Source organism: Amia ocellicauda, chromosome 2, assembly GCF_036373705.1.
Source record: "Amia ocellicauda isolate fAmiCal2 chromosome 2, fAmiCal2.hap1, whole genome shotgun sequence".
NCBI lineage: Eukaryota > Metazoa > Chordata > Actinopteri > Amiiformes > Amiidae > Amia > Amia ocellicauda.
In genome coordinates, this window is record NC_089851.1 from 8,152,267 (window position 1) to 8,178,196 (window position 25,930).

The window sequence follows — 25,930 nt, forward strand, 5'->3', positions numbered from 1 at the left end:
GACACGGGGGGGCACTGACCTGTTTGATGGGGATGGCTCTGCCGCTGCCTATGTTGTCTGTTTTACAGTCGATGCTCTTCGCTTGCTCGCTGGCTTTCCGGGACTGCAAGAAAACGAGACAGTTTCAGTTGGTCACCAGACTGAACCGGGGCAGGGGGAGGGCGGGGGGAGGGGGGGAAGACTTATATTAAAATAAAGACACAGCAAATAAAAGAAAAGCTTAAAAAAAAAAAAAAAAAAAAAACACAAGCAGAACAGCAAACGAACAAGAACGATACATCAACGTGCAATATCAAGATCGAGGACAAGACAACACCATCCCACAGATCGGTACCAGGCCTGAACGCACCCCTGGGGGTCACCCACACAAACACCTCTCAGTGCTGAGCCTCAATGCCAGAGCAGCAAAGGAACTTTGCCACGTGTTCATTCTTTCACACACATCAGAAAAATCAATACATTATATAGTGCAAGGGAGGTGGGGAAGAAAAGGCATATCAACAAAGGAAAAAGTAAGTTATTGAAGATGGAAAATCAGAGCGTTTCTGACACGAAATGCCGGGACGATTCCACGACTCCTCCACTGAGAACAGTCCTGCACGCGACTGGGACAGGAAAAGCTCAGTTAAACAAATCAATAAATGATTAAAAATCGAGCATCATTAGCAGGTCACTTTGCATGAATAGATAATATATTTTAGTATTCGCTCTTCCACAAAAGCATACAGAAGTAAATCAACACTGCAGGCGCGTCGGGCTTCCTCTCCCCGGGATGCCTTGTCCCTGCTCTGGGCACCTGGAGGGGCATGTGTTACAAGAGTTAGGCTGAAACAAAACAGCACAACTGCATTATTGACACATGGAAAGAAAAGAAAACAAAACCCACTTTGTGCCGGCACAATTCGCACGCAAAAACAAAACCAAACAAGAGGAACCAGACGCGGGGCCCTGCGCCCAGCGCAGCCACTCAGAACAGGACAGACATGGACTCATTCAGAACACAGCGGACAGGGAAGCTCAACCACAATGAAGGAGGGCCAGACAAGTTCAAGTAAACTCACTCTGGTATATAATTTTTAAACATTTTATTTTATTTTTGTCTTTTTTTTTTTTTTTTTTTTTTATACAGACACCATACAAATAAAATCACAGGGTCACTTCCAAATATTCAACAAGTCAAACATTGCAGTTCCTCACAAAATAGAATGGACAATATTGGCGTTTTTATATATATATATATATATATATATATATATATATATATATAATTTTGTGTCATGTATATATATATACTGTATATAATATATCTTTCTATAGAATACCATAGTAAATAAAATACAATACAAGATGTACATTAGTCTATGAATTGGCAATCAGTTAAAAGTGCTTTTGTAACAGTTTATCTTCATACCAAAAAAAATTGAAATAAAACCAATAAATTAACAAATAAAATTAATAACTACATTCATACAATTCAGTGCAATCCATAACAGACACTTCCTATCACATAAGAATAACTTATTGATTATGAAGGCCTTCATAACTTCTATCCCTAGGGGATACTAAAAACCAAGTAAACCAACATCCTGCACTCCCCTTTACCAAACCACTCAGATATGTGCTTCAAACACAAGGATCGAATAAACCAAAGGAAAATAAATACATGAATAAATAAAATAAAATAATCGTTAATAAGTAAATTAAGTGTCACTTTAGTCCATAAGTCTTTTTTCTCTTTTTGGCAAAAGGCAGTGTCATGTATGTGAATGGCAGTCCTGTACGCGTGGAAAACGTCCGGGGAGACATTTACAAGTGAGACGAGGGCACAAGAGACCGGTATTGCAGCAATGTCGAGCTCCTACAGTCGGATGGTCCCCACTGTGTGGAATTAAGGGTTTGTGCATGAACCAGCTGATCCCCCAATTACTCAACTTCCTATCAAACGTATAGTGGCTTTCTCTCTCTGCTTCACTCGCCTGTGTGCAATGGACAGAGCAATGCTGTGCATTACCCCTGACCGCACAGGGCCGCTGCTGAAGCTATAATCCCTGACACACCCTCCTCCCGAGTTTAAATCTCCCACACAGGGACAAGCCACGACAACATGGGAGCATCGTTTGGGGGGTGCGAGATGCAGGGTTTTGTGGGGGAAGGGGGGGTGGATTAGATTTTTTTTCGCCACCACGTTCTTCTAATTAGGAAGGAGTTGGAAAGCCCTTTTTGTTGACGAAAGGTTGGAAACAGAAGCGCAAATCTGCAAATATTGAAAGAATAAAAGATTTTTCAAGTTAAACCAATCAATCACTTTACTTTTCCAGTGGACAGTAGGAAGAAAAACTAAATCATAATAAAAACTAAAAATCGGTCAACGATGGATACATCAAGAGACACGGAAATATGGTGTCACCACACATGAGCTGGAGACGGATGATTTGGTGAAGAGAAAAGCCACCAAGACACGGATCACATACAAGCAACTGGACAAGCTCGGGGAGAAAGTGCCACAGACCCAGTCTGTGTCGCTATATACACGGCTCTCACACGTAGAGAAGATATCACTCTGAAGCCAGAGATAAAGTACTGCCTCTTGAAAACTGCCTTTAAAGTTTTGTTTTAGTTTAACTAAATGACTACTACTTCTCAGATTAGCTCACCACTCACATCGTGGGAAAAACAAACAAGAACAGAACGGAAGCTCTAGGACAGGAACTGTAACTTTGCTGCCACCTAGTGACGCTGCTTTTCTCTCTCTCTCTCTCTCACTCACTACGGCCTCTCACCCACAGACATGGAGACGGTGCTGATGGTGGGTGAGTAATGGTGAAGCAGACAGGGTGAACAAATGCCTGAAAATGCAGCATCCCCCTTCCTGAGATAGCATTTGATTTCTAACAGGAAACCCGGCATTCCGGAATACCAGCTTCTCTTCCGTAACTGGTTTCAACTGCAGATTGTAAAAGTCCTGGTTTCCCCAAGATTAATTCCTTTGAACTTTGACTTTGATTATTATTGAACGAATTGGAGATTGAAAGCGTAAACGTAAGTGACGCCGAACCCTATTCACAACGTTTCAGTTGCATCTCCGAGCCTGCCGAACTGATGGAGGATAGTTTGAGATGGACAGAACTACTTTATTTAAAAAAAAAAAAAAAAAATGCGTTGTTGGTTTGGAAAATAACGTCTTAAAACTGTTGTATGAATTACATCCATTATCGTCTGTTAATATTTATTATTTTCTTTTTTAAGGGTAATGAAGACTTTAAAACTAGAGATTAGGCTTTTAAGAAATAATGTCTTATAATAAGTGTCAGAAAAATATTTTGCAACTCACATTTGTCACAGGAAAGCTTGTGCTCTTACAGGATGCCATTTAAATGATTTCCACTACAAAGTATGAATTGCAAAAATAAAGTAAGGGGACATGCAGACGCCCTCGCAGTCACTGTTTCTTCAGTGTCGCATCAGAGAGAAGTCACTGACGATCCCAGATACGCAATTAACTAATTAATGGACTAGGCATTCCACTGACAGACAATTGATTGTAGATATTTTACACATTTGGCATTTATTTTCCTAAAATAAATACATTCCTAAATACATTCAGATGTATTGTTCGTCGCAAAACTGATTTCTATGGCGAGGAAATGTGCTTTTGTAAACATTTCTTGCCAAAATGCCTCACAGCAGAAAGCTATATATTTTCACTTCTACTAAATCTCTCTCTCTTTGCTTGCTGGTTACAGTTCAAATTCCTTTCCTGTTTTCTTAGCTGAGCATGGCTATGCAAGTCACGTGGAGTGGTTCAAGGTGAAGACTAATACGACACTGACATCGATTTCAATGCCTTCAAAGACAGCAGATTCGAATGGGCGTATTGTGTGCTAAGCATTTTCCTTCTGCCAATTCTTGGCCATGTTACATTCAGCAATAGAGACTGGAAGTGGAGCCCTCTCGATAAACAGAGAAAAGCTCAAATTCAGATGTCCCCGAGACCGATATGTAGCTTTAAAAAAAAAAGAAGAGGGAATACAGCACCTTAGTACAATAAATCACAAAAATTAACTGTGATTATAGAACAGCAACATGAGAAAACTAACTTGAGGGGGGAAAAAAAGTCACTTTTCAAAACCGTATCGAGAGGAAGAAGGAAAAAAAGGCGTCGGCTTAGGGGCGGGGCGGGGCAATGGGTATCACAGTCTCTCGAGCTCGTTCTCTCCGCTCAAATCAATACAAATGTTCATCGCTGCTTGCGTTGTGTTCCACATGGGAAGCATTTAATTTGGGGGAAAGAAAAATAAAAATAAAAATAACGTTTTAGTCTGTTAAAAAGTAGGAAAAGTCCTACTGCGAGTGCTGGGCGAACACCAAAAAAAATAAACAAATAGGCTATGGCCCGAGACGTCTCATTTCACTTCATCGACACGGGTTTCCTTCAAGACTAGGAAAGCTTGCCACCGATAGGGGGTCGCCACCGCCGCGCTTGTGTCTGTGAAACGAGCCCCGGCCGGCCGGCGGTTCCTCAGAAGGTCATGAGCTGAAACTCCTGCTCCCCCTGCCAGTCCGGCACCCACACGGGGAACGTGGCGTGCTTCGGCATCTCCATCACCCGCAGGAGCAGCGTTTCGTTTCTCTGGTTGACAGGGTTAGTCACTACCTAGTAGGGGGAGGGAAAAACAGGGGAGCTAACACAGATCCTTCTCTGCCACCCCCGCCGACTACTCCGCAAAAAGGGGGCGCATGCAACGGCTGCGGCTGGCTCTGTGGGTCAGCGCTGCCAAGAGGGAAGGGCGGGTGGGCAGAGGTGGCTGCTCCCCCAACGGGGAGCCACTGGGAGGCAAAGTAAGGATCTCAAACCGGGAGGGCAAGGGTAGTAGGATAGAGGGGCGGGGCTTATGGGAGATGGACACATCGCTTGCTAGCATTAATACAAGCTAAGATGGAAGAAAGGGACGTTTCACGGACACTACTGTGCAGGAAAGGGATCTTTTTGTTTGCATTTGATCTGGACGAAGCGTCAACACGTTTCAAAGGAACCCAGGCCCTCAATCCCACACAGGAGTGAGTCGAGAGGTTCCTGTGAAGGCGAGGGACGGTTCAAACGACGGGGCTGAAGGGCTTGGTTAAATCGAGCTCTCATTCTCTCTCTCGCTCTTCGGAGAGCACTGGAGGGGTTGGGGGCGAGCGTGGCGGCCCCCCCCAGCCGTGCCTAGTAGTGCGAGTGCGGGTTTCCCTGCATCAGCTGGCGCATACTTACTGTGAAGATGTTGGAGCGGCGCTTGGACTGCTTGCGGATGGGGGTGGGTGTGTTGGAGGCGGCGATGGTCTCGATCCGCAGCTCCCGTTGGCTGATGCTGGGAGTGGAGGGGACGGACGAGGAGTAGTCACTGAACGCACCCCCGCCATTGGACGCCTGTGGGGGGGGGGGGGGGGAGAGAGAGAGAGAGAGAGAAAAGGGAAGAGAAAATGGAAGAGAAGAGTGGTCAGCACAGCAACATTAATAAAAAAGGCATTATTACGATTTCATCTATGATAAAAGTAATTTAAAGTCAAGTTATTCTGTACTGGTGGTGCGATATTCACTGTGGCTGGTATTAAGACTGTAGTACAGTTTCAAACTCCGAGGACTCGTGGTGGTCTGGTTTCCTTCCTATCCAAGCTCTTGATTGCTGCAGCTAATTACTTACAGCATTTTCTTTCAGGTGGTCTTTTAAGGAGACAAACCCTGCAGGAATGGCACAGCCCAAGACAAGGTTCGACTGGCACTGTATTCTGCATTTCTCTGGTTTAAGTAAAAACAATTGTATTCTTTACATTGGCACACACAGTGCCTAGTTTTGGCCGCACACTGTGGTTCAGAACAACAGAAACTCAGTCTGTAAGGAAGGGGATGTTCGTTCGTTGCCAGATAAGAGGTGCAATCAGACACTTTTTGGACAGATAATGGCTGCTAATGCAGGTCCTGCAGTCTCATTACAGGGACCCGGATACACAAATGGAAATTGGGCTTCAAGGCATTCAAGACAGAAAACAGGAGACACTTCCTCACACAGACAGGCGTCACAATCTGAACAAACTCCCCAGCGATGTGGCTGAAGAGACAATTTGGGAACATTTAAAAATAGACTGGATAGGATCCTTGGATCACTTAGTTATTAATGGACACCAAACGAGCACGATGGGGCAAATGGCCTCCTCTCATTGTAAACTTTATGTCACCAATGCCTACACAAGAACGTACTTCATTCTGTTAACATACATTTGTACTTATTTATTATTCGTTTCGTAAACGGGCAGATCGTATCAGTGGGATTCAAGCAACACGACGTGAGCAACAGCTGTTTATTACACAACATGGACTTTGACACCTCAGAGCTTTTGCCTCACTTTGTCTAGTTCACAAATCATTTCAGTCTTATTGATTAATCAGTAGGACTACATGGCCCTATCTTACACGTAACTGCGAGTGAAGACCACATTACATTAATTATCTGTCCACAGGAATTAAGTGATGAGAAACGGACGGCCTCCACAGGAACGCTGCTGTGGGACTCCAGATGTTCCCGTCGTAGTGCCGGCAGCCCGGCCCAAATAGGCATCGGTCAGCTGGTGATCGGGCAAAACTGTTTTTCCACGCTGTGGCTAATTTCCACAGCAGCGGGCTGAATTAAGCAGCTGGTACTTCCAGATGTCGACTGTTTGGTAAACATCAACTTTTGCAATTTACCTATATACGCCTCACATTCAAATACAGCTTTTCAAATGTAATCCAGCATAAATTTTGTGAGGGTTAATGAGGCTAATAGTATAAATAAATATTTTTAGTGCTCTATACATCTAGATTAGGCACTTCTTATATTTGGGTTCCTTAATATTTGTTCAAGCAAATCTATAAACACAGTTGACCTCTTCTCAGCATTTGCAAACGACTCCAAAACAGAGTCTCTCACTAGGCCGACACCACCCTAAACGATCTCTGCACCTGGGCTTGTTACAGACCAAGCGGACCCCATGACTGGATGTCAGGGATGCCGGGCACAGGTATTTAAACCTGTCAGTACTGACTCAAGAGTAAACTACTGGCAAAACACCTGACGCTTTAGACATGAGATCCATACAACCCTGGAGGACAGGAATGGTGTCTTTTAACATTATGAGCCTGTTTTCAGACCGAGAGCCCTCCTGGACCAAGTAGGGCTGAGCGCATCTCAGATCAGCATGGTGGAGCCTTATAGAGATGTGTTCACCTGGAGTTTACGAATAAGACCCTGAAACCGGTAACCACCGACTCAGTCTTGCAGTAGATGTCGCAACACTTACTTTCCCTCGTCCTGTTCTGAACTGCAGATCTCTAAACAACACTCTTATCCTCAGGAATTATTGATTTAGCGGCAGGTTCTGCGACATTAGCGATTCTCGCAAAACGACAACAGTAACAGTGCAAGGCCCCTCTGGACTCTGCGTCTGTGGCTGCCACGCTGCTGAGCCTCACCTGGTTGATGTGCACGGAGGGGATGGAGGCTGTGGGGACGGACGAGTGGCTGGGAGAGTTGGGCAGTGACTTGCAAGGACCGATAGAGAGCTGCTGCTTTTTCCTCAAAGCTACAACCTTCTGTGCAACTGGTGGAAGAGAAAAACACACGCATGCAAAAGATTTATACACCATCCACAACTAGCCTCTCTTATGTACATTTTTTAATAGGTCACACAGTTCATTTTATTTTTGCCTCATTTTGATCATGCAAACTTCTCATAGGAGACCATGCTTGTAACAGCTACACCGTGGAGCGAGATTAGGCATCTTTCTAATCCCTTTTGAAAAGGAACATGTCTCAGAGATTATCAAAGAGGCACAAAGCATGCTCTCCAGCAGAGACTTTAAAACGTGCCTTTACATTCATAATCCATCGAGGCTGTTGGGAAACTGAAACCCTTGTATCCATCACACACGATGTGGTGCATGCGTCTGGCCCCAGTAATGATCTACAAGCATCCCCATTCATTAGGCACGACGGAGCGCAAGTTGCCCGGGCCCTCATTAGAGTTCAAAGAACCTGGGTTTACATCCAGCGCAGACACTGCACTAATGAGTCGGGTTTTCCTATGGCAGCCATGCGTGGAATTCAGGTCACATCACAGGACTACTTAAACGACCAATCATAATTAGTTTCTCAGCGGTGCTTGATGTCGTACTTTGAGCTAAAACAAGCACGGCAAAGAGAACATATTACTCTTACCGCTACATGTGTCGCACTCGAGCAAAAGGAGAGCAAATGTCCAAATTGGCAGAAACAGAGAGGCCTGCTTTGATGCTACAAACTTTGATACAGATCAGATCAAACCCAAATGAAGCCCATACTGGTGATGCGAGAACCGACTAGCTTAACAAGGGCACTGCCGCCGGGGAGCGGGCAACTGACATGCTCTACGGCAGAGCGCTGGCGGCGAACTCTCACCATCCTGGAAGACGCGCTCCACGTTGAGGCCGTATGTGGCGCAGGTCTCGTAATATGTGCAGCGCTTCAGGTCGTTGGACAGCTTGCGGGCGCGGGAGTCATCGATGACCCGGGGGTTGGCGGCGCTGATCGCATCTGCGTGACACAGGGAGAGACGCAGTCAGTCACCACAGGTGCATCTAAACTAAATTGTTCCTCGTCTTACATTTCAGGAGAGCAGGAGAACGTGCAGGGCTTTCAGGATCTCAGTTAGTGCTAATGTTGTTATCCACCTCAATTCATCACTATTTTATTCCTAACGGGTGTTTTACAGAGGTAATATTACAGGGTTCGTACAGCTTTTCAAAAATCAAATTCGAGCACTTTTCAAGGTGCATTGTCAAAGCTTTTCCAGCCTTGGTAAACTCAACCTTCTCATCTACAATGCACACTTTTCTTCACTGAACAAAACACATGAAATTATAATTTAATCACAGTAGATTATATGTTATTGTGCTGTAACAACCAACATGTTTCATTAGAGCCTTCGTGTAGAGTTGGCGTTGTTTTAGGCTACCTGGCTTAGACCAATATAACTCAATCATGCAATCAGTCAAAATCAGTGAAGAGTACACGGTAACTTCAGCTTCAATTAAATCTTTAGTGACTTGTTTTAAACATGCAAACAAAAAGGTGCAACAATATTTGTTAGTGTACTCCCATGTACATTCAACATGCAAATATTAAAATGTTATGCACTATTTTACCTCTTTAGTGAGCATACTGAATATACACGGATTGACAGTAGTTACTGTGACATCTCCATGTTAATTCTCTTCAAAACAACCAAGTATAAGTTATTACAATCTCAGCCTACAATAAGCATGGACACTTAAACATGGATTTAATAAATTAAGGATTTCAAGCACCTGTATGAGCCCTGAATATAAACATAAAACAGTCCTGAAACTGGAAACTAAAACCTAAACAAATTATGGACAGAAGAAATGGATCTTGCCTATAGATGCATTTTTAACTACCGTCTGAACAGGGTGTAACAAGGTCCCAGGTGTAAACTGAGCTCTAAGAAGAGCTGGCGCCCCCCCGGGCTGCGGCCGCCAGATCTACCGATGCCGTCTCTCACCTTGAGTGCCCACGAGCACCATGGGCACTTCGGCCGTGTTGCGGTAACTCGAGAGGCGCAGGAAGTAGTTATAGACCGTCTGGAAACTGATCTCATCCTCCAGACTGAAGACGAACACCACGGCGTCCACCCAGGCAGCAAACTATGGAGAGACAGACGAGGAGAGGGCACAGATCAGAGATTGCAGGAGGGTCCCAGTGGGGTGGGGAGATAAAACATTTGAGAAAGGAGGGGTTACAAAATTATGTAAAAAGTAGAAAAAGACGAGCACGCACTTCCAAAGGTATACAGCAGATGGCAGTAGAAGTATATGAATGTATTTAAATGAAAGATTTGTTTATCTGTACTTTTAACATTAAAATGGGGGGTGTAACAATGACTGGATTAATAAATGTATTTCAGTAAACCAGTTGTATGAATTAAAAACTCTTAACTGCAGATCTGAAATCGAACAGCAGTCACAGGAGCTGCCAAGTGCCAATAATGGCCAATCTCCTGGGTCTCCTTTCCTGGTGGTCTGGTAACCAGAGATACACTTCACCTTAAAGCCCCCCTCTGGTCCGCAGGGGAAGAGGTACAACATATTTGTCTGGGGCAGGAGGCCAGCAGTGCCCCTTCTGGGTAATAATGCGATATGAAGCGCTGCACTAAACATGGCTGCATGGCCATCGCTTGCATTTGAGCGTCACTATGACCTCGGATGCATTTCATTATTCAGAAGAACGGTACGGAATGATGCCAGACACACAACACACACAAGGCAACAAGAAAAGGACAAAAATAGTCCATTGTTATGCCATGGAACAAAAACGTTGCAAGTAATGTTCTCTGACGCCCACGTTGTAAACTATCCTGAATCAAAGTGACTGATCGAACCTGAAGATGAGAGCCTGCGAGGCATTTAAAAAACAAAAACAATTTATATTGGAAATGCATTATTCATACAATTCTATAATACCAACACATTTTAGGTATATATAGGGATACCGATAGAAAAAAAGACTCCAGACCAAATCTCTGAGATGCCCCCAGCTGTCGTGAGGACATGTAATATTAAAGCTACAGATGGAGACAGAAGCTCCTATTTATCACTGATATGAATTATTAAAAAAACTTTAAAAAAGGGAAGCTTTCCTGCGGAGGGGAGTTTGGCTCTGCATCTGTGGCTTTACTTCGACAGCGCCATGCCGTGGTGGGACAGAATCTTGCTGGCAGTGGAGGCTACGATGCAAACTGCACCAGGCGAAGGGGACCGAGGAAGTAAATGCTGATATATGCTGTACTACCCTGTCAGGGTTTGATCATATTTCTCAATTTTGGGTCCCTAGCTTGTCATTTATTTCAGTAGTAACAGAGTGTGTGAGATGGTGAACTGTCAGGTGTCTTCAGCGAGAGTCGCAGAGTATTTCAATATGCATTTTGATCACAATGTTCCTAAGGTAGTACAGGGTTAACATGCCTAGACAATTCTGTCACTGAATTATTCTGCACATTTATTTAATTTTAATTCGTTCAGAAACCAAAGCCCAAACTAGCCTTCTGCTAATGAAAACCCATTAAAATAAGCCACATCTCTTCTCAGAACCTGTTGCTCCAGACAGAGTTCTCTCCAAACTGATTGCCGCAATTCTCAAGTGTCACAATTTGCCACCAGAGACCCAGAAATTATTTCCAGAGTGTCAGTTGGCAGTGCCTCTGTCCCTGAAATGCACAGCTACACAAACCCAGTCCTCCTCTGGGACTCCTCCACATTCACAATGCAGTACGAACTGTACAATTATTAACAAAGGCCGTGGCGAACCCTGCCAATCCACACGAGCGCCGTGTGCACGATCAAAGGAACCACAATCCTTGACAAATATGAAACGGGACCACAAAGGCACTCATCTGAATAGCACACGACAAAGCACACAGGATTTTCTTGAAATCTTGCCATGTCACCTGCGACTGTAAATGTAGTGAAATGTTTTAATTTCTCCTCACTAATTAGTCCCAGCTGTTGAGGTTTAACATTCACAGTTCTCAGTTTAGCGAATGAGTTTGAATCATTTCGTAACTGACGCTATTCAGGCAGGTATCAATGGCTGCAGCACAAACGAGATGCCAATTTGGCCGACAACACTTGTTCGTCAAACAGCGTTGATATGAACAATGTGCCGGATCCTTCCTTTTGTTCCAACACCTGACATGTCCTGAGTAACGAGTCGCAGATCTAGCGGGGGCTGCCGTCATTCTGAGTATTTCTCATCCTTTACAGAACTGAATAGATACCCAGGCAGCTCTAACTAACATCCATCAAGCTATATATTCTCTGACGCAAGATATAGTTCTTGATGTAAAACCTACAATCACTTGTTTTAACAATATCAATGTCTTCCATGGAGGGACAAAACTAAGGACAGCCTTTCAAATGTGGATTTAGGTTTACAGTTGCAGTGTTTTGAATTCCTCAGCTGGAGAAGATAAAGATCTCTTGAATTCTGATGCAATTTAAAACCTTAATCATGAAGACAAGTGGACAGGAGTGCTTTAAAAGGTGGAAGTGGCTTTTGGGGAACGTACCTGTAGCTCAGGAGGTCCTCCCTCATCTCGGATTAGAAGCAGGTAACTCTGGCCGTCCACCACTATCTCCTTCTTGAAGCGTCCTCCTGCAGAGGGTCAAACATGAAACCAGGATTCATTTTGTGAAATGCAATTACTTCAAACATTCTCAACCCCTGTATTTAAAGTTCTCCATGCCCAGTGGTGCAGGAGACTGATCCGGGTCCAGACAGCACCGGCCATGAGAGGATCCACTAATCCTGTCACTGTCGGTTCCCTCGGCCTCCAGTTGAACCCCCCCGACACTGTGCTCTGCATCTCCGGCAACCTGCACGCAGAACGGAGCCAAACTGGCAAAGACTTGTGCCAAGCGAGTTTCCAAGTGACTTTGAGCAGTACTTTAATTTAGTTTAGGGTGCTTCAGCACGTTTGCAAACACAGCACAGCTGTCACAGTGTCAAACTCAAAATAACAACATCAAGAGTGTCAAGATGCATATCAGCTGAAATGTGTGTTAATAAAGCAATGAAAGTTAAATAGTAAGACTTTATAAAGGCTAATCCAGCCTAAAGGTAACCCTGCATCCCTTAAAAAGAACCTGCCAGTGTATTGACACCGTGAAGGGAGACTTGAATTGAAAAATAAATGTACAAAATGTATCAATCAGAGCATTACGATGTATTTATGCATTTTTCTCTGTGTAAAATAATAAATAAAGTGGGACAAATATGTGACAGAGGACAGCAACACTACTGTGAGGATTTCATTGCATCAGAAAAAATCACACTAAATCAGGAAGTGATAACGGTATCCCACAAGCACAACAGCGGTGGGGTATCCGTGTGCCACAGCTTCAATAAAGACCCTCAATCCCAAGTTATTTTAAAGTGAGAAGGATCTTGAGATGCTAAAAATGGCAATGGCGGCATTCAAGATGGGATCGTTCTCCGGGTTTCCAATGCTGTGGCAAAGCGCCTGGCTGGTGTCGGCGTCGTAGATTAACAACTGAACAGACTCTTCTGCTAGGGAGTGAGAAACGTCTTTGGAGTCTGCAGACACCATGGGAAGCAGAAATAGCCGTGTTCTGTAATTAAAAGATAAGAAAACCCGGCCGTCGGTAATCTAAACTGAGGAGAATATTCCGACGGATAAAAAAAGAGGGAAAAATGCCTCTTATATGTACTGCATGTTATTCGAGAAACTACCAGCTCGATATCTCTTCCTCTCTCTCACATAAGCCAGACTGAAAAACTAAATTTTGATAAGATAGGAATACACCAGATACCAAAACAACTCTATCTGCCTTGCGATGCAAAACCTCTTTAAAGATTACGTGAGATTTAGGATAAACCAATTTAAACTAAAGGATTGTAGCCGGTGCGATTATATGGAATAAAAAAAAAGGTTACAGCTGGTCCCAAAGCTGAACACGGTCCCTGAAACATATGATGTCTAAACAGATTTGATTGTGATTTGCAAACTCAGTTCTTACTATGAACGCTGCGGAAAAAGACTGATGCATCAAATGACATCATTAAGAATGCAGCACAGGCGATTAATAATGCAGAGTTTTTACGGTTTCCTGCGACATGTCACAGATTGACAATTACATAAATGCAGGCATTTAAGGATACGGACTAAAGCAGCCACTGCGAACGATCTCGAACAGCATGAATGAACAAATTGCGTGGCATTGGAGTATTTCCTTTCCTCCATTACGTGACCAGGACTGCAAACCTGACACGACTAACTACCTGTTAGAGTTAAATCAGTAGCACAGGGCACTGGGGGAATGCAGTTTGACTTCATAAATGGATGATACATTGACACGAGACGAAGCAATGATTCGATAATAAATCACACGCCCCTCTATTGTGGAGTTTGGCCACAAATCGGCGACAACACAAAAACAGACCGACTCGGAGGGCAGGTACAGGCCTGGTGGGGGAAGTAAGCGGCTAAGCTGCCTCATTAGCAATCACTCCTTCAGAGCAGAGCTGGATGATTGTACAGCCCTATCACAATCCCAGTGCTGGTATTGATTCAGTGGTTTAACACTGGGCTCAATTTGTTCACATTTCCTTATTGTGACAGCATTGGAAAAAACACCTCTGCAGAAGACAAGAGCACAGATGTGTGTGTGTAGTGGATTAGTACTTAATACAGATAAATCTATAGTATGATCTATAGGAAGATCTTCCTAGTAGTTAAACTACTTTAAAATCAACAACCACCCATCTCAGTACCGTCACACTACATTACACCGTCTACATTATCCACTAAAACCATTCAACGTGATTTTCTCTGCTTAAATTATGTACAAAACTTAGAAGGTTTAAGTTGCGTGAAAGCTCAGGTCAAAATAAAACTAAACTTACACCGATCAGCCATAACATTATGACCACCTGCCTAATATTGTGTAGGTCCCCCTTTTGCCACCAAAACAGCCCAGACCCGTCGAGGCATGTACTCCACTAGACCTCTGAAGGTGTGCTGTGGTATCTGGCACCAAGACGTTAGCAGCAGATCCTTTAAGTCCTGCAAGTTGCGAGGTGGGGCCTCCATGGGTCAGACTTGTTTGTCCAGCACATCCCACAGATGCTCCATTGGATTGAGATCTGGGGAATTTGGAGGCCAAGTCAACACCCTGAACTCGTCGTTGTGTTCCTCAAACCTTTCCTGAACCATTTTTGCTTTGTGGCAGGGCGCATTATCCTGCTGAAAGAGGCCAATGCCATGAGGGAATACCGTGTCCATGAAAGGGTGTACATGGTCTGCAACAGTGCTTAGGTAGGTGGTACGTGTCAAATTAATATCCACATGAATGGCAGGACCCAAGGTTTCCCTGCAGAACATTGCCCAAAGCATCACACTGCCTTTGCTGGCTTGCCTTCTTCCCATCCTGGTGCCATGTGTTCCCTAAGTAAGCGCCGCACATGCACCCGGCCATCCACATGATGTAAAAGAAAACGTGATTCATCAGACCAGGCCACCTTCTTCCATTGCTCCGTGGTCCAGTTCTGATGCTCACGTGCCCATTGTAGGCGCTTTCAGCAGTGGACAGGGGTCAGCATGGGCACCCTTCCTGCTTCTAACACATCAACTTTGAGGACAAAATGTTCACTTGCTGCCTAATATATCCCACCCACTGACAGGTGCCATGATAATGAGATTATCAGTGTTATTCACTTCACCTGTCATAATGTTATGGCTGATGTATATATTTAGTATAAACTATGAGTTTGTGGAGGAAAAAAAAAAAAAAAAGTTGAGAAGGGGCTGCTGCTGGGATAACCGAGTATTACGAACACATAAGCCTGCCCGGTCTTGCCTGCTTAAAAATAATCCCCACACGCATTCTTAGGTCAGTGATTACATGTATTTGGGGAAAAAAGAAACAGTCTGACATTAACCATTCAGTTCGAGAAATCCAGACAGACACCAGCCCGTTTCTAGGCAAAGAGGAAGAGGATATTTGGGTTGAGGGAGAAAAAAAAAGAAACCAGAAAAATAGATCATAGAAGACCAGCAGGACTGACACACCTAGAGGTAACACAGCCCCTCCAGTCACATTTCCTCATCACACACAATGGCTTGATTGAGCTGATGACTACATTGTCGTGCCTTTAAAGACACTGCAGTCGTCTCTTTAAAATCCATCACTGCAGGAAGTTCTCTGTAATTGACTGTTATTTATGTGCATCTAACTGTAACCATTACTTACCCGGCCAAACCGTGTTTTTATGTTTTATGTTCTTCCTGAAGCGTCCATTAAAACCGATATTTCGGTCACACTAATGCGATCGCACTATCCTGCAGTCAAAGGAGAGCCGTAGAATGAAGCGTTAACATTAACAACCCACTGTGAAATCCACATCAGAAAGCCATTTGCCACTATTCTGGGGATTGGGGCGCATTCTTGTAAAATTCAGGAAGCTGGAAAATATTACAATCATTTCTGCTCGCTTGTCCTGGTCTCAGATAAACACAACACAAATCATTCACAGAGTAACAATACTGGAGCTACAATCTCACAAAGTGCAGATACTTGCCAAACTAGGAAGATGCCCAACCCCTGCACATTCCCAAACACACTAAGCGCGATATATTTAATTTAAAACATTAAAATCGAGCTTATTCAACACTAATCAATTATGCAGAAGTCTCTTCGACTTTCACAACACTCAACGTGGCGGCGGATTATCATCACCACGCTGACGTGAATCCGGCATTTCTATGGCTAACTGATCCACCATACCTGCCTGGAGATCGAGCGGTGACACGCAGACAAAATATGGAACGGAGGGGTAAAGAAAACTAAAACAGTGTGTGAAATAAACCGTGAAGGAAGGTGGCCTGGAAAGAAAAAAAAAAAAAAAAACATTCAAGAGAGCACTTGTACACCAGCGCTGATGCGTGACACGAGCCCATTCCCACATCCTCACTCGAGGGAAGCGATGAAGTCCCTCTGTGAGCGGAAGAGGTGCCGGGGGAGCGAGGTGGGATGGCATATGTCGGCAGCCCGTACCCCAGGAGGGTTATTAAAACAGACCGTCCCCTCGAAATGGAGTCGGAAACTAAAGTTCTTGGCAACATTAAATAAGTGCTGGCTTTCCGATACTTTGTCACAGACTGGTAGTGCGCTAATCATGCTTGTGAAGTTCGCCAAGATCTGATTATATATTTTATGTTTCTATCAGTGCTATAATTAGCGAGAAATTAAAGTGTAATACTCATTTTGAGCAGTTTTTCTAGTGGGCCTTAATTGCAATATGGCTGTGTAGCGCAACTGTTGGAGAAAAGTACACTAATTAATTTCCTGAATAAATCCATCAGCGCCAAGTTTATAAAGGCACTCAAACAGGAGGAGGAGATCAATTCTGCCACATTTGCAGAGAATGGATCTGCCAACATCCTAGTGGAAGTGGAGAAGATTTACCCCACAGTTTACTGCACTATCAGTCCTCTAATAATGCCAGTGGTATTATTAATAGCTCCCATTGCTACATATTTGCAGTGAAAGAAAAAGTTCACTGGCACTCCTGAGACTCTTTGGTCAAACGGTTACCTTGCCGAGATCCCAGCGACTTTAGGTACATCAATAAGTAGACAGTAGTACTATCAGATAAGATCCAAGTAAAGACGTATGTGCAAATGTGAGTTAATTCCTATTTCTAAAAGCATAATGTGCATTTGAACCGTGTTTAAATGAATACTTATAATAAATGGAAACAAATAACTGCACAATGTTTTCTTTGAATGCAAACCGATACAAAAACAAAATGCCCGTAGTTCTGTGCTAATGATTGTGATCTCATCCCACAGAACAATATGGAGATTAAGTGCTGGGAGTTGCCCCTTTGGAGGTGTAGCAGCCCTAATCTAAGCTGTCAGCGGAGGAGACGAGTGAGCCTGGTGCCGGTCCTGGCCTGCCCGGGCCTGCCTCCCACCGCGGGCCACCGAGCGCGCCCGTCAGACCGGGCTGATTACAGAGCGTCTCCGTGGCACAGCATCCTGCTGGATACCATCTGATCTTACCTTCGGGGGACTCCTCCTGAACGTACGTGCCAGTCAGGTACCGGTGGACAAGCGCCGACTTCCCACTCGAGAGGTTGCCCACAATACCCTGTGGAGAGAGAAAGTGGAAAAACTCAAATGATGGGCCTTTCCTGATGCTGTTTTATTGGCCAGAGCCTCTCCCGGCCGAGTTCATACTGTCCCCAAACTCCCCCGGCTCCTGCAGAGGAGAGGCCGTGGATTTCACGAAGACGGTACTCGTAAACACGATCGGCCTTTTGCCTCCTTGCTCTGCAATGCATGAACGAACAGGTAAACAAACTGAAACCAACATCGTCGGGGTGCGATGATTCCAGAATATTAAAGCTGATGGGACGACTCAATCTAAATAAATCTGTGCTTTGAACATCGCTTTCGTAACGTGAGGAGACCATTGACGTCTCGCAGCGATCCATTCCCATTGCCATACAAATCAACAAATATGGCCAAATCTATACTACTTCCAATACTGAATTAAAAAAAATAGCCTCAAGTCTTAAATGTTGAGATTGTCATGCATTATTGACAAACAGGACCTTAACACCCACAACAAAGCACTTCATGGTTAGCATTTCACCTATGCAGGTGCTGTCTGCGCGTCTGCATCATGTCTGTGTATAATTTGTCCATTTTATCAGTTCTTTTGTCACAGAGCTGCTCTCTCAGATATCCCCAGTGAAAAAGCACTGGAGAAGACTGGCGTTCCCTGGCCTACTGTAATCATCTTCCACTGAACAACAGGCTAATTAAAAAAGCTGAATGTAATACAATAAAAAAGTTGAGGAAACTCCAGTGGCAAAAATGTACATTTTCAGTCACAGCCTATTGTAGGAAATCACACCTGTAGATTTCTTAAAGGTGCGTTATGCAATTATGAAACTTAAACACTTAGAAACTTAAAATAAATGTCCCCATGCATAAGACGGACTACCATCCTTTCATAATACTTCAGTAAAGTGAAAAACTTGCCCAGAGCCCTGCAGCAGAAGTTGACATTGTTAAATGTGATCTGAACGGTTTAAACTTCCGTCCATGGCTAGGCAGGCATTATAAACCGATAAAGGAATAAAACTGAAGTGAAATATTAGTCTCTCTGCATTTATACGATCTTTAAGAGATTCCCCAAGACATGCCCTGAGGTTTAATAAAGCAGAATAAGCATCATACTGTTGGCAACTATTGGCTCAATTACAGCTTCAATCTCTTTAGAAATGTACTAGTTTGATACGAGATTAAATCTCCCATCTCAACATTTGGTGCCAGATGTTCCCAATTAATGCTGGTGTAGTCAAGCTGAAGCCCAAGGTTATCCTGAATGTGCAAACTGCTCCCGAGCCAAGCATATTTCCCAAAAGGACCAACGCGTTTCAAGTGGGATTGATTTGTTGCAGATCGAAGTCGTCTGAAGATGTACCTGGCCCGTCACACACACTCTCCCTCGCTGAAACATCGATAAAGCAGGACACCCGCGTTCCCCTGCGCAGGCTGCTTTATACACTGCAGGAACGGACAGAGCACATGGCCATCTGCTTGGGACAATCGGTACATTTACACAGCACACATTCACAATTTTAAGTATTGAGAATACAAGGCAATGGGATATACACTCACCTAAAGGATTATTAGGAACACCTGTTCAATTTCTCATTAATGCAATTATCTAACCAACCAATCACATGGCAGTTGCTTCAATGCATTTAGGGGTGTGGTCCTGGTCAAGACAATCTCCTGAACTCCAAACTGAATGTCTGAATGGGAAAGAAAGGTGATTTAAGCAATTTTGAGCGTGGCATGGTTGTTGGTGCCAGACGGGCCGGTCTGAGTATTTCACAATCTGCTCAGTTACTGGGATTTTCACACAACCATTTCTAGGGTTTACAAAGAATGGTGTGAAAAGGGAAAAACATCCAGTATGCGGCAGTCCTGTGGGCGAAAATGCCTTGTTGATGCTAGAGGTCAGAGGAGAATGGGCCGACTGATTCAAGCTGATAGAAGAGCAACTTTGACTGAAATAACCACTCGTTACAACCGAGGTATGCAGCAAAGCATTTGTGAAGCCACAACACGTACAACCTTGAGGCGGATGGGCTACAACAGCAGAAGACCCCACCGGGTACCACTCATCTCCACTACAAATAGGAAAAAGAGGCTACAATTTGCACAAGCTCACCAAAATTGGACAGTTGAAGACTGGAAAAATGTTGCCTGGTCTGATGAGTCTCGATTTCTGTTGAGACATTCAGATGGTAGACTCAGAATTTGGCGTAAACAGAATGAGAACATGGATCCATCATGCCTTGTTACCACTGTGCAGGCTGGTGGTGGTGGTGTAATGGTGTGGGGGATGTTTTCTTGGCACACTTTAGGCCCCTTAGTGCCAATTGGGCATCGTTTAAATGCCACGGCCTACCTGAGCATTGTTTCTGACCATGTCCATCCCTTTATGACCACCATGTACCCATCCTCTGATGGCTACTTCCAGCAGGATAATGCACCATGTCACAAAGGTCGAATCATTTCAAATTGGTTTCTTGAACATGACAATGAGTTCACAATAGAGCATCTTTGGGATGTGGTGGAACGGGAGCTTCGTGCCCTGGATGTGCATCCCACAAATCTCCATCAACTGCAAGATGCTATCCTATCAATATGGGCCAACATTTCTAAAGAATGCTTTCAGCACCTTGTTGAATCAATGCCACGTAGAATTAAGGCAGTTCTGAAGGCGAAAGGGGGTCAAACACAGTATTAGTATGGTGTTCCTAATAATCCTTTAGGTGAGTGTATATTGAGCATGCTCTATTTACATGCATCAGAATTCTTCATTTTCCACATTTAGATAAAAGCATAAACTGAATTCCTCTTGCTAAGTAAGTCATTTACTTTTTAAGCAAATCTGAGAGCAATGAAAGTGTTGGAAGCTCTTTGTAGTTCTGTTGAGAGCTGGCATTCTTGTCCTAACTTTTAAGAGACAGATTTTTAATTTATTTCTTCAGATATGAAATGTAAGTTTAGTGGGTCTTGTTTTGTTTTGTCATTTCAAATGCATTTAAAATACTTAACAAAACTGAGGTGACAAAATCCCATAGAAAGTAGCTGCTCTTCTTTGAGCCTGTCTCACCAGCTGTGCTTTTACACCTACATGTTTTGGGTTCATCCTCGTATTGGGAATCAGTAATTTCATACAAGGCAGAGAATCCCTTCAGTACGTCGGATACGAGGGAATGATCCCACCCCCGATATTCAGAGCTGCGAAATTCCCTTTCATATTCCGAATATGCCATTGACAGGGCGGAATATATATTGGGCTATTCGAATACCAGTTGAATTTAGGGGCTGTGTAAATGCAGGGATGGTCTTGGACTGCCCTGCTGTCAAGAGTATTGCTGTGTGTGTGGTGTGCTTTACTGTGTAACAAGACTGAGCACTGACACATGGGAACCGATCCTGGCACAAGTTGAGGCAGAGCAAGTGTGTGGGAACAACTAACCCAGCTAACCCTCTTCTCTGCTTGCGCCACAGCTCATTGGAAGGTGGTAAACCCTGTGTCAAACCTTGGCTCAAACTGCAAACACAGACGCAGCAGTGATACACTGTTGCTCCTCTTACACAACCTGGAAGCTCATTCCATTCAAACACGAGGCAGAGCGCTCTCTCATAGGAGATGAAAGATCCTGTCAGTCAAACACAAAACAGACTATGCGAGCGCGGCGATCACGTGCCGCCCTGCCCTGACACACAGGCAGGGGAAGAACAATAGTGCATTATCTCGGCTCTGGGAACAGGTAATTGCAGCGCACGGCACCAGCAAAGAGGGTGTTATTCGATTATGAGGGCTGCTGCTGCTGCAGGAGGAAGCGGGAGTGTCTGCAGAACCACACATTAGGGAGATTAAGGCAGGTAGTGCCGTTTAAAAGGCACGGTGAGACTCCGCAACAGCCTCTTCGAGTTGATTATAGTCCGTATGTGGATCTATTATCTGCGTGCGGCGCGGGCTGCCGGATCAGACATCAGTAATCGCATTGATGTAAACAATCGCAGAGAGAGGAGGCGGCGAGGAACAACACTGCGCTCAGCGTGAACTGCTTTATGACAAATTCAAGATTTCAAAACAGGCGCAAAACCCCACATCCGCTTTCCATCTAATCCGGCAGCTCACAGCCCAGGCAGGCAGTTCCTCTCAGGCGATAAAACCGTGCCGGTGAAGTGCGGAGGCAACAACGACAACACTAATTTACAGGGAGATTTCTTTCAGGCCTGATTTTGATGGCTATTTTGCCCATTTTAGTTAAGCCCCCTGTGTAATCAGGGACAGCATGGTGATAATCAGTCCATATGCAAACTGCTCAGCCCAGCCCAGAACAGAACACAGAGACAACTTCCTTTAAGACGTGCCTCTTCAAGTCGCCTTTTTTATGCACGGCATCCTTGGAACAAACAGCAGGGCTTTCGCATCGAGCAGAGGATGAAAACTAAGCTCTTGCTGACAACAGCCAGGTCCTGGAGGCATTGAGCAGATTTGCAGTAAGACCGATCTACCGCACCCAACCCCAAGACATCTCAAACTGTTTTGAACCGTGCAACAGGCATAAATCAGATTTAAACCAGACGAAATGCATATTTAAATGCATTTCTGTCCTCTCCTCTGTGTCAATACTGGGTTAGCACAAGGCTGCTCTGCCACTCACATCTTGTCAGTGGCCGTGTGTGTGCTGGGAGCTGCGGCCCCGTCTGGATTTTGCAGGTCCTTGTCGAAAATATAATGCAACTTCAAAGTCGCCCGTGCAATTACGTTGATGAAAGTTGAGGTGATGTGGCAGACAGAGGAAGCTCAGCCTCAACAGTCTTCTAATGCCAGAGCTGCGCACAGTGTGTTTAACAGCTCGGCGATTTAGTGTGTTTTAGGTTGCCCCCCACGAGAAGATTAAAGGACTCGGCTCTGGCATCTGCACTTTTATTTAATTTCCTCAAAAACAACCAGTTCCCTCCACCTTAAGCCTAATGACTGGGGACCCTTTTGAAGCCATTGTGCTCAACAGACACGCCAAAATACAGCATGTATGAATCAGACGCATATTAAACCATGCTCTGCAAAGGCGAGAGATCCCCTATAAACACAGGTCAAGGAAGCGATCAATGGGAGTTGGAATCCATTTTAAAACCCACAGCACTTAAATGCTCTCTGTTAATCTGAGGATTTGTTTGCGTCTGAAAAATCCAGGAAACTGATCAACTTCCCTCGAAGCAGCCTGTGCCTAATTTCAGCGTTTTTCACTGCATTGTAGTGGGGAACATATCACAAGTCTTTAATAACAAAGAACAGAATAACAGGGCACAGTATAAAAGGGCAGAAAAGAACATTTTAGACAACTGAATAAACGTTTAACCTGACCCTGGAGTACCGTTGTTTATAAATAACTGGTATGGCACAGAGTAGCAGTTTCTCATTCACAGCTGAAGTGCTGCCAAGACAAACAACGGCACACATTTTGATGAAAGTCAGAAACAATGTTAATGCACTAACTTGTTGCTGTATGAAGCCCTTGTGGTTCCTTAATTACCTAAATAACATTTTTTGCAATATACACAGATCAAAATTGGAAAAGAAAACAGTTTAAAACCAATTTGACTATTTCCATTACAAGCACAGTTACAGTTTATAAGCTTTAAGCAGGAACCAAAGTCTTTCCCTCACTTAAACGGTTTTTCAGTTTCAGGAGCTGAACCCACGTAGTTACAGAACCAGATATGAATAAATATGAAGCTACAGAATTCCGTAGGGTCTAGGATATTCAAAATCAGTGCTTCTGCTTTCACCCCCTACCAGATTCTCCAACAAATACCTGTTTATTCTGAGGTGAGGGGAGTTTGGAGTGACTTAATCTCGGAGGTGGGGAACGATGGTAAAGCCCACGGATTTCCACATGCCTTTAATCTCGCTTCCAATGCAACCTGGGACTTCCCCCGGTGCAGGGAAACAGCCTTTCCCTCCCGGCACGCTTAGTCTTATTTATAGAAGCAAATGTTTGATATCGAAATACCTGGGTCTGGTGCACACCTCACACGGCAGATAAGACTAGCACAGCCGGGGCAAATGAGATCTGGCATCGCACACAAATCTCAGGAGGACAACAAACAAACTGAGTCTTGCAGTTTCAGTCTTTCTACAGAGGCTGCAGCGTTTGTTCCTCTCCGAGACGCCCCAGGCATAAACCGATCGATTGTTGTGCCGGAAGTGGACTATTGGATCATCTCAATTAAGAACGTGATGGTTAGAACCAGATGTTTTTTCACAGACCCTGGATAGCGTTACTGATATAATATACCTTGAGTGGCGTTCTTCCAAAATAAATGCTAATTAGCAGGAGATTAATCAAAGCCTTCTGGCTGCACTGACGTTAAGATGTATATTTTTGGATTAGCCTGAATTCCGCTTGCGGTTTCGTCCTGGAGAACTTCCAGCACACATCCCCGGTTTACCCCCAAACTGTCATTCACTGAGTCCGACTGCAAGTCATCGAGCACCACCACGCAAACCCGGCTGATCATAATGACCCATCATCCTGCCAGGGATTGAAATGAGAATCCCATTGTGTAGCGGTGATCTGTTCCAGGTTTTATGAGGGCTGTGCAACTTTAAAATTGCACTGAAACTCAAATTCAGATCAACACAGGCTTGACTTTGATGCCAACACCTTCTAAATTAACTAACTTACACTTCCAGCACGTTATTAGCCGAGATACAGGAGACCATGAGCTACACAATCAGAAATGGCTCCAACTACTCTGCAATGGGATGCTCATTTCATTCCCAGGTACATGTTAGTGTCAAATATACCCAAATCGTGTTTGTAAGTCAGTTTAAATGATAAAAAGTGTCTGAGAAATGCCATGGGGAAGAGAAAGGGGGATGTAGGGAAATTGGACTTGCAAATTGTGTCCAGAACTCAAGGAAAGATGATAAACATTTTCTTGAAGGGGCAGCTTTCAGTTTTTCTATGAATGGAAGGAGCAGCTGTACTCACCACTTTCAGCTCTGGTACTGATCGACTCAATGTCCATTCCTGACTGTTCACAAAGGAGTCTGCAATACAAGAGGAGATGGGGGTTAATGCCAGGTGAGAAAATAGGATGCATCTCCATCACCACCCTCGGAGGTGTCGACAGCAGTTTGCATTGAAAAGAAAAGCATGAAGGGAAAATTACACATCACATTGAGCTGTGTGGAATTACAGCCCGAGACGTGTTCGTTTGAATGGGGACTGACAGACGCCGGTGAGAGGCTGGGGGCTAGAGAAAGCCGTGCTGGCAGTGGGCCCCCGGCTCTGTAACTCAACACGGTGCAACACTGACAGCTATTCGCGGGAAGAGGAAACGGTCATGTAAGAGGTCATATTTGTATCATTTGCCGTCGTTTCTGCGTTTCCTCCACTGCTCTTAAGCAAACCGAGAGAGCAATCCCCTTCAGTGCAGGGAGAGTAAGATGATACGGCGGGGCTCTGGGCTGAGCAGAAGCAATGAACTATAAAACGGTCACCGTTGGCTTTAGCGCGAGAGGCTGCCGTGCAGTGCGGACGTTGACCTGGTGAATTCAGCCCTCGGGTTAGAGCGCTCTGGTGTTTCTCAGTCAGAGGTCCTGGCCCCTCTTGGGTTCGTCCCCCTAGGCCTCGTTGAGACGGACCATGTTCGTTAGTAAGAGGGGACGGAAACCACGACCACATTCTTCAATGCGTTATCAAGATAATGTCAGCATCAATTTCGGTTACAATGTGCATCTCGTCAGTATCATGTTTGGAATTTGAGCACAATTTCAGTGTCCATTTGGGGAAAACAGCTGGGGCACCCAAGCTACAACAAACTACGGACCTACTTTATGCGGCTGGCCTGGCTTCTCAAACAAGGCACAGAGGAAACAGACAAGCATCAGATTCTGTGAGTAGATACATATAGTATTACAGGTGTAGATGTGCAACACCTAACACACAAAGACCCCCCCCGCAGGCCCGAGCTCCCACTTGGCTCAAACACAGCCAACCGTTTCCTGACTTTCCCCGTTTTCTCTTCAACATCTCCATTCACCTGCGATGGCATCATTGACAGCAGCGCAGGAGACACAGACGCATTGTCTCCGACAAAGAGCACTACACACCGTGTGGGATCTGTCCGCTCTGATTAAATCTGACAGCAGCCAGAAGAATGTATCCAAACATCCCCCCTCGGAGGAACCCAAGAGTCTGACCCAGAAAATATCCCATGC

General features: G+C 44.5%; 1 protein-coding gene across 3 annotated transcripts in view; it reads right to left on the bottom strand.

The window, feature by feature from the left end:
- Positions 1-25,930, bottom strand: part of agap3 (ArfGAP with GTPase domain, ankyrin repeat and PH domain 3) — a 190,325-nt gene that overhangs the window by 58,228 nt on the left and 106,167 nt on the right. For all 3 annotated transcript variants that reach the window (XM_066717538.1, XM_066717546.1, XM_066717531.1), the window contains exons 2-9: positions 24,699-24,757; positions 17,656-17,743; positions 12,139-12,224; positions 9,577-9,718; positions 8,454-8,588; positions 7,490-7,617; positions 5,255-5,410; positions 20-103 (exon numbers count right to left, since the gene is read on the bottom strand). In XM_066717538.1, the coding sequence (XP_066573635.1) occupies positions 20-103; positions 5,255-5,410; positions 7,490-7,617; positions 8,454-8,588; positions 9,577-9,718; positions 12,139-12,224; positions 17,656-17,743; positions 24,699-24,757 (878 nt within the window). The remainder of the gene's footprint in view (positions 1-19; positions 104-5,254; positions 5,411-7,489; positions 7,618-8,453; positions 8,589-9,576; positions 9,719-12,138; positions 12,225-17,655; positions 17,744-24,698; positions 24,758-25,930) is intronic.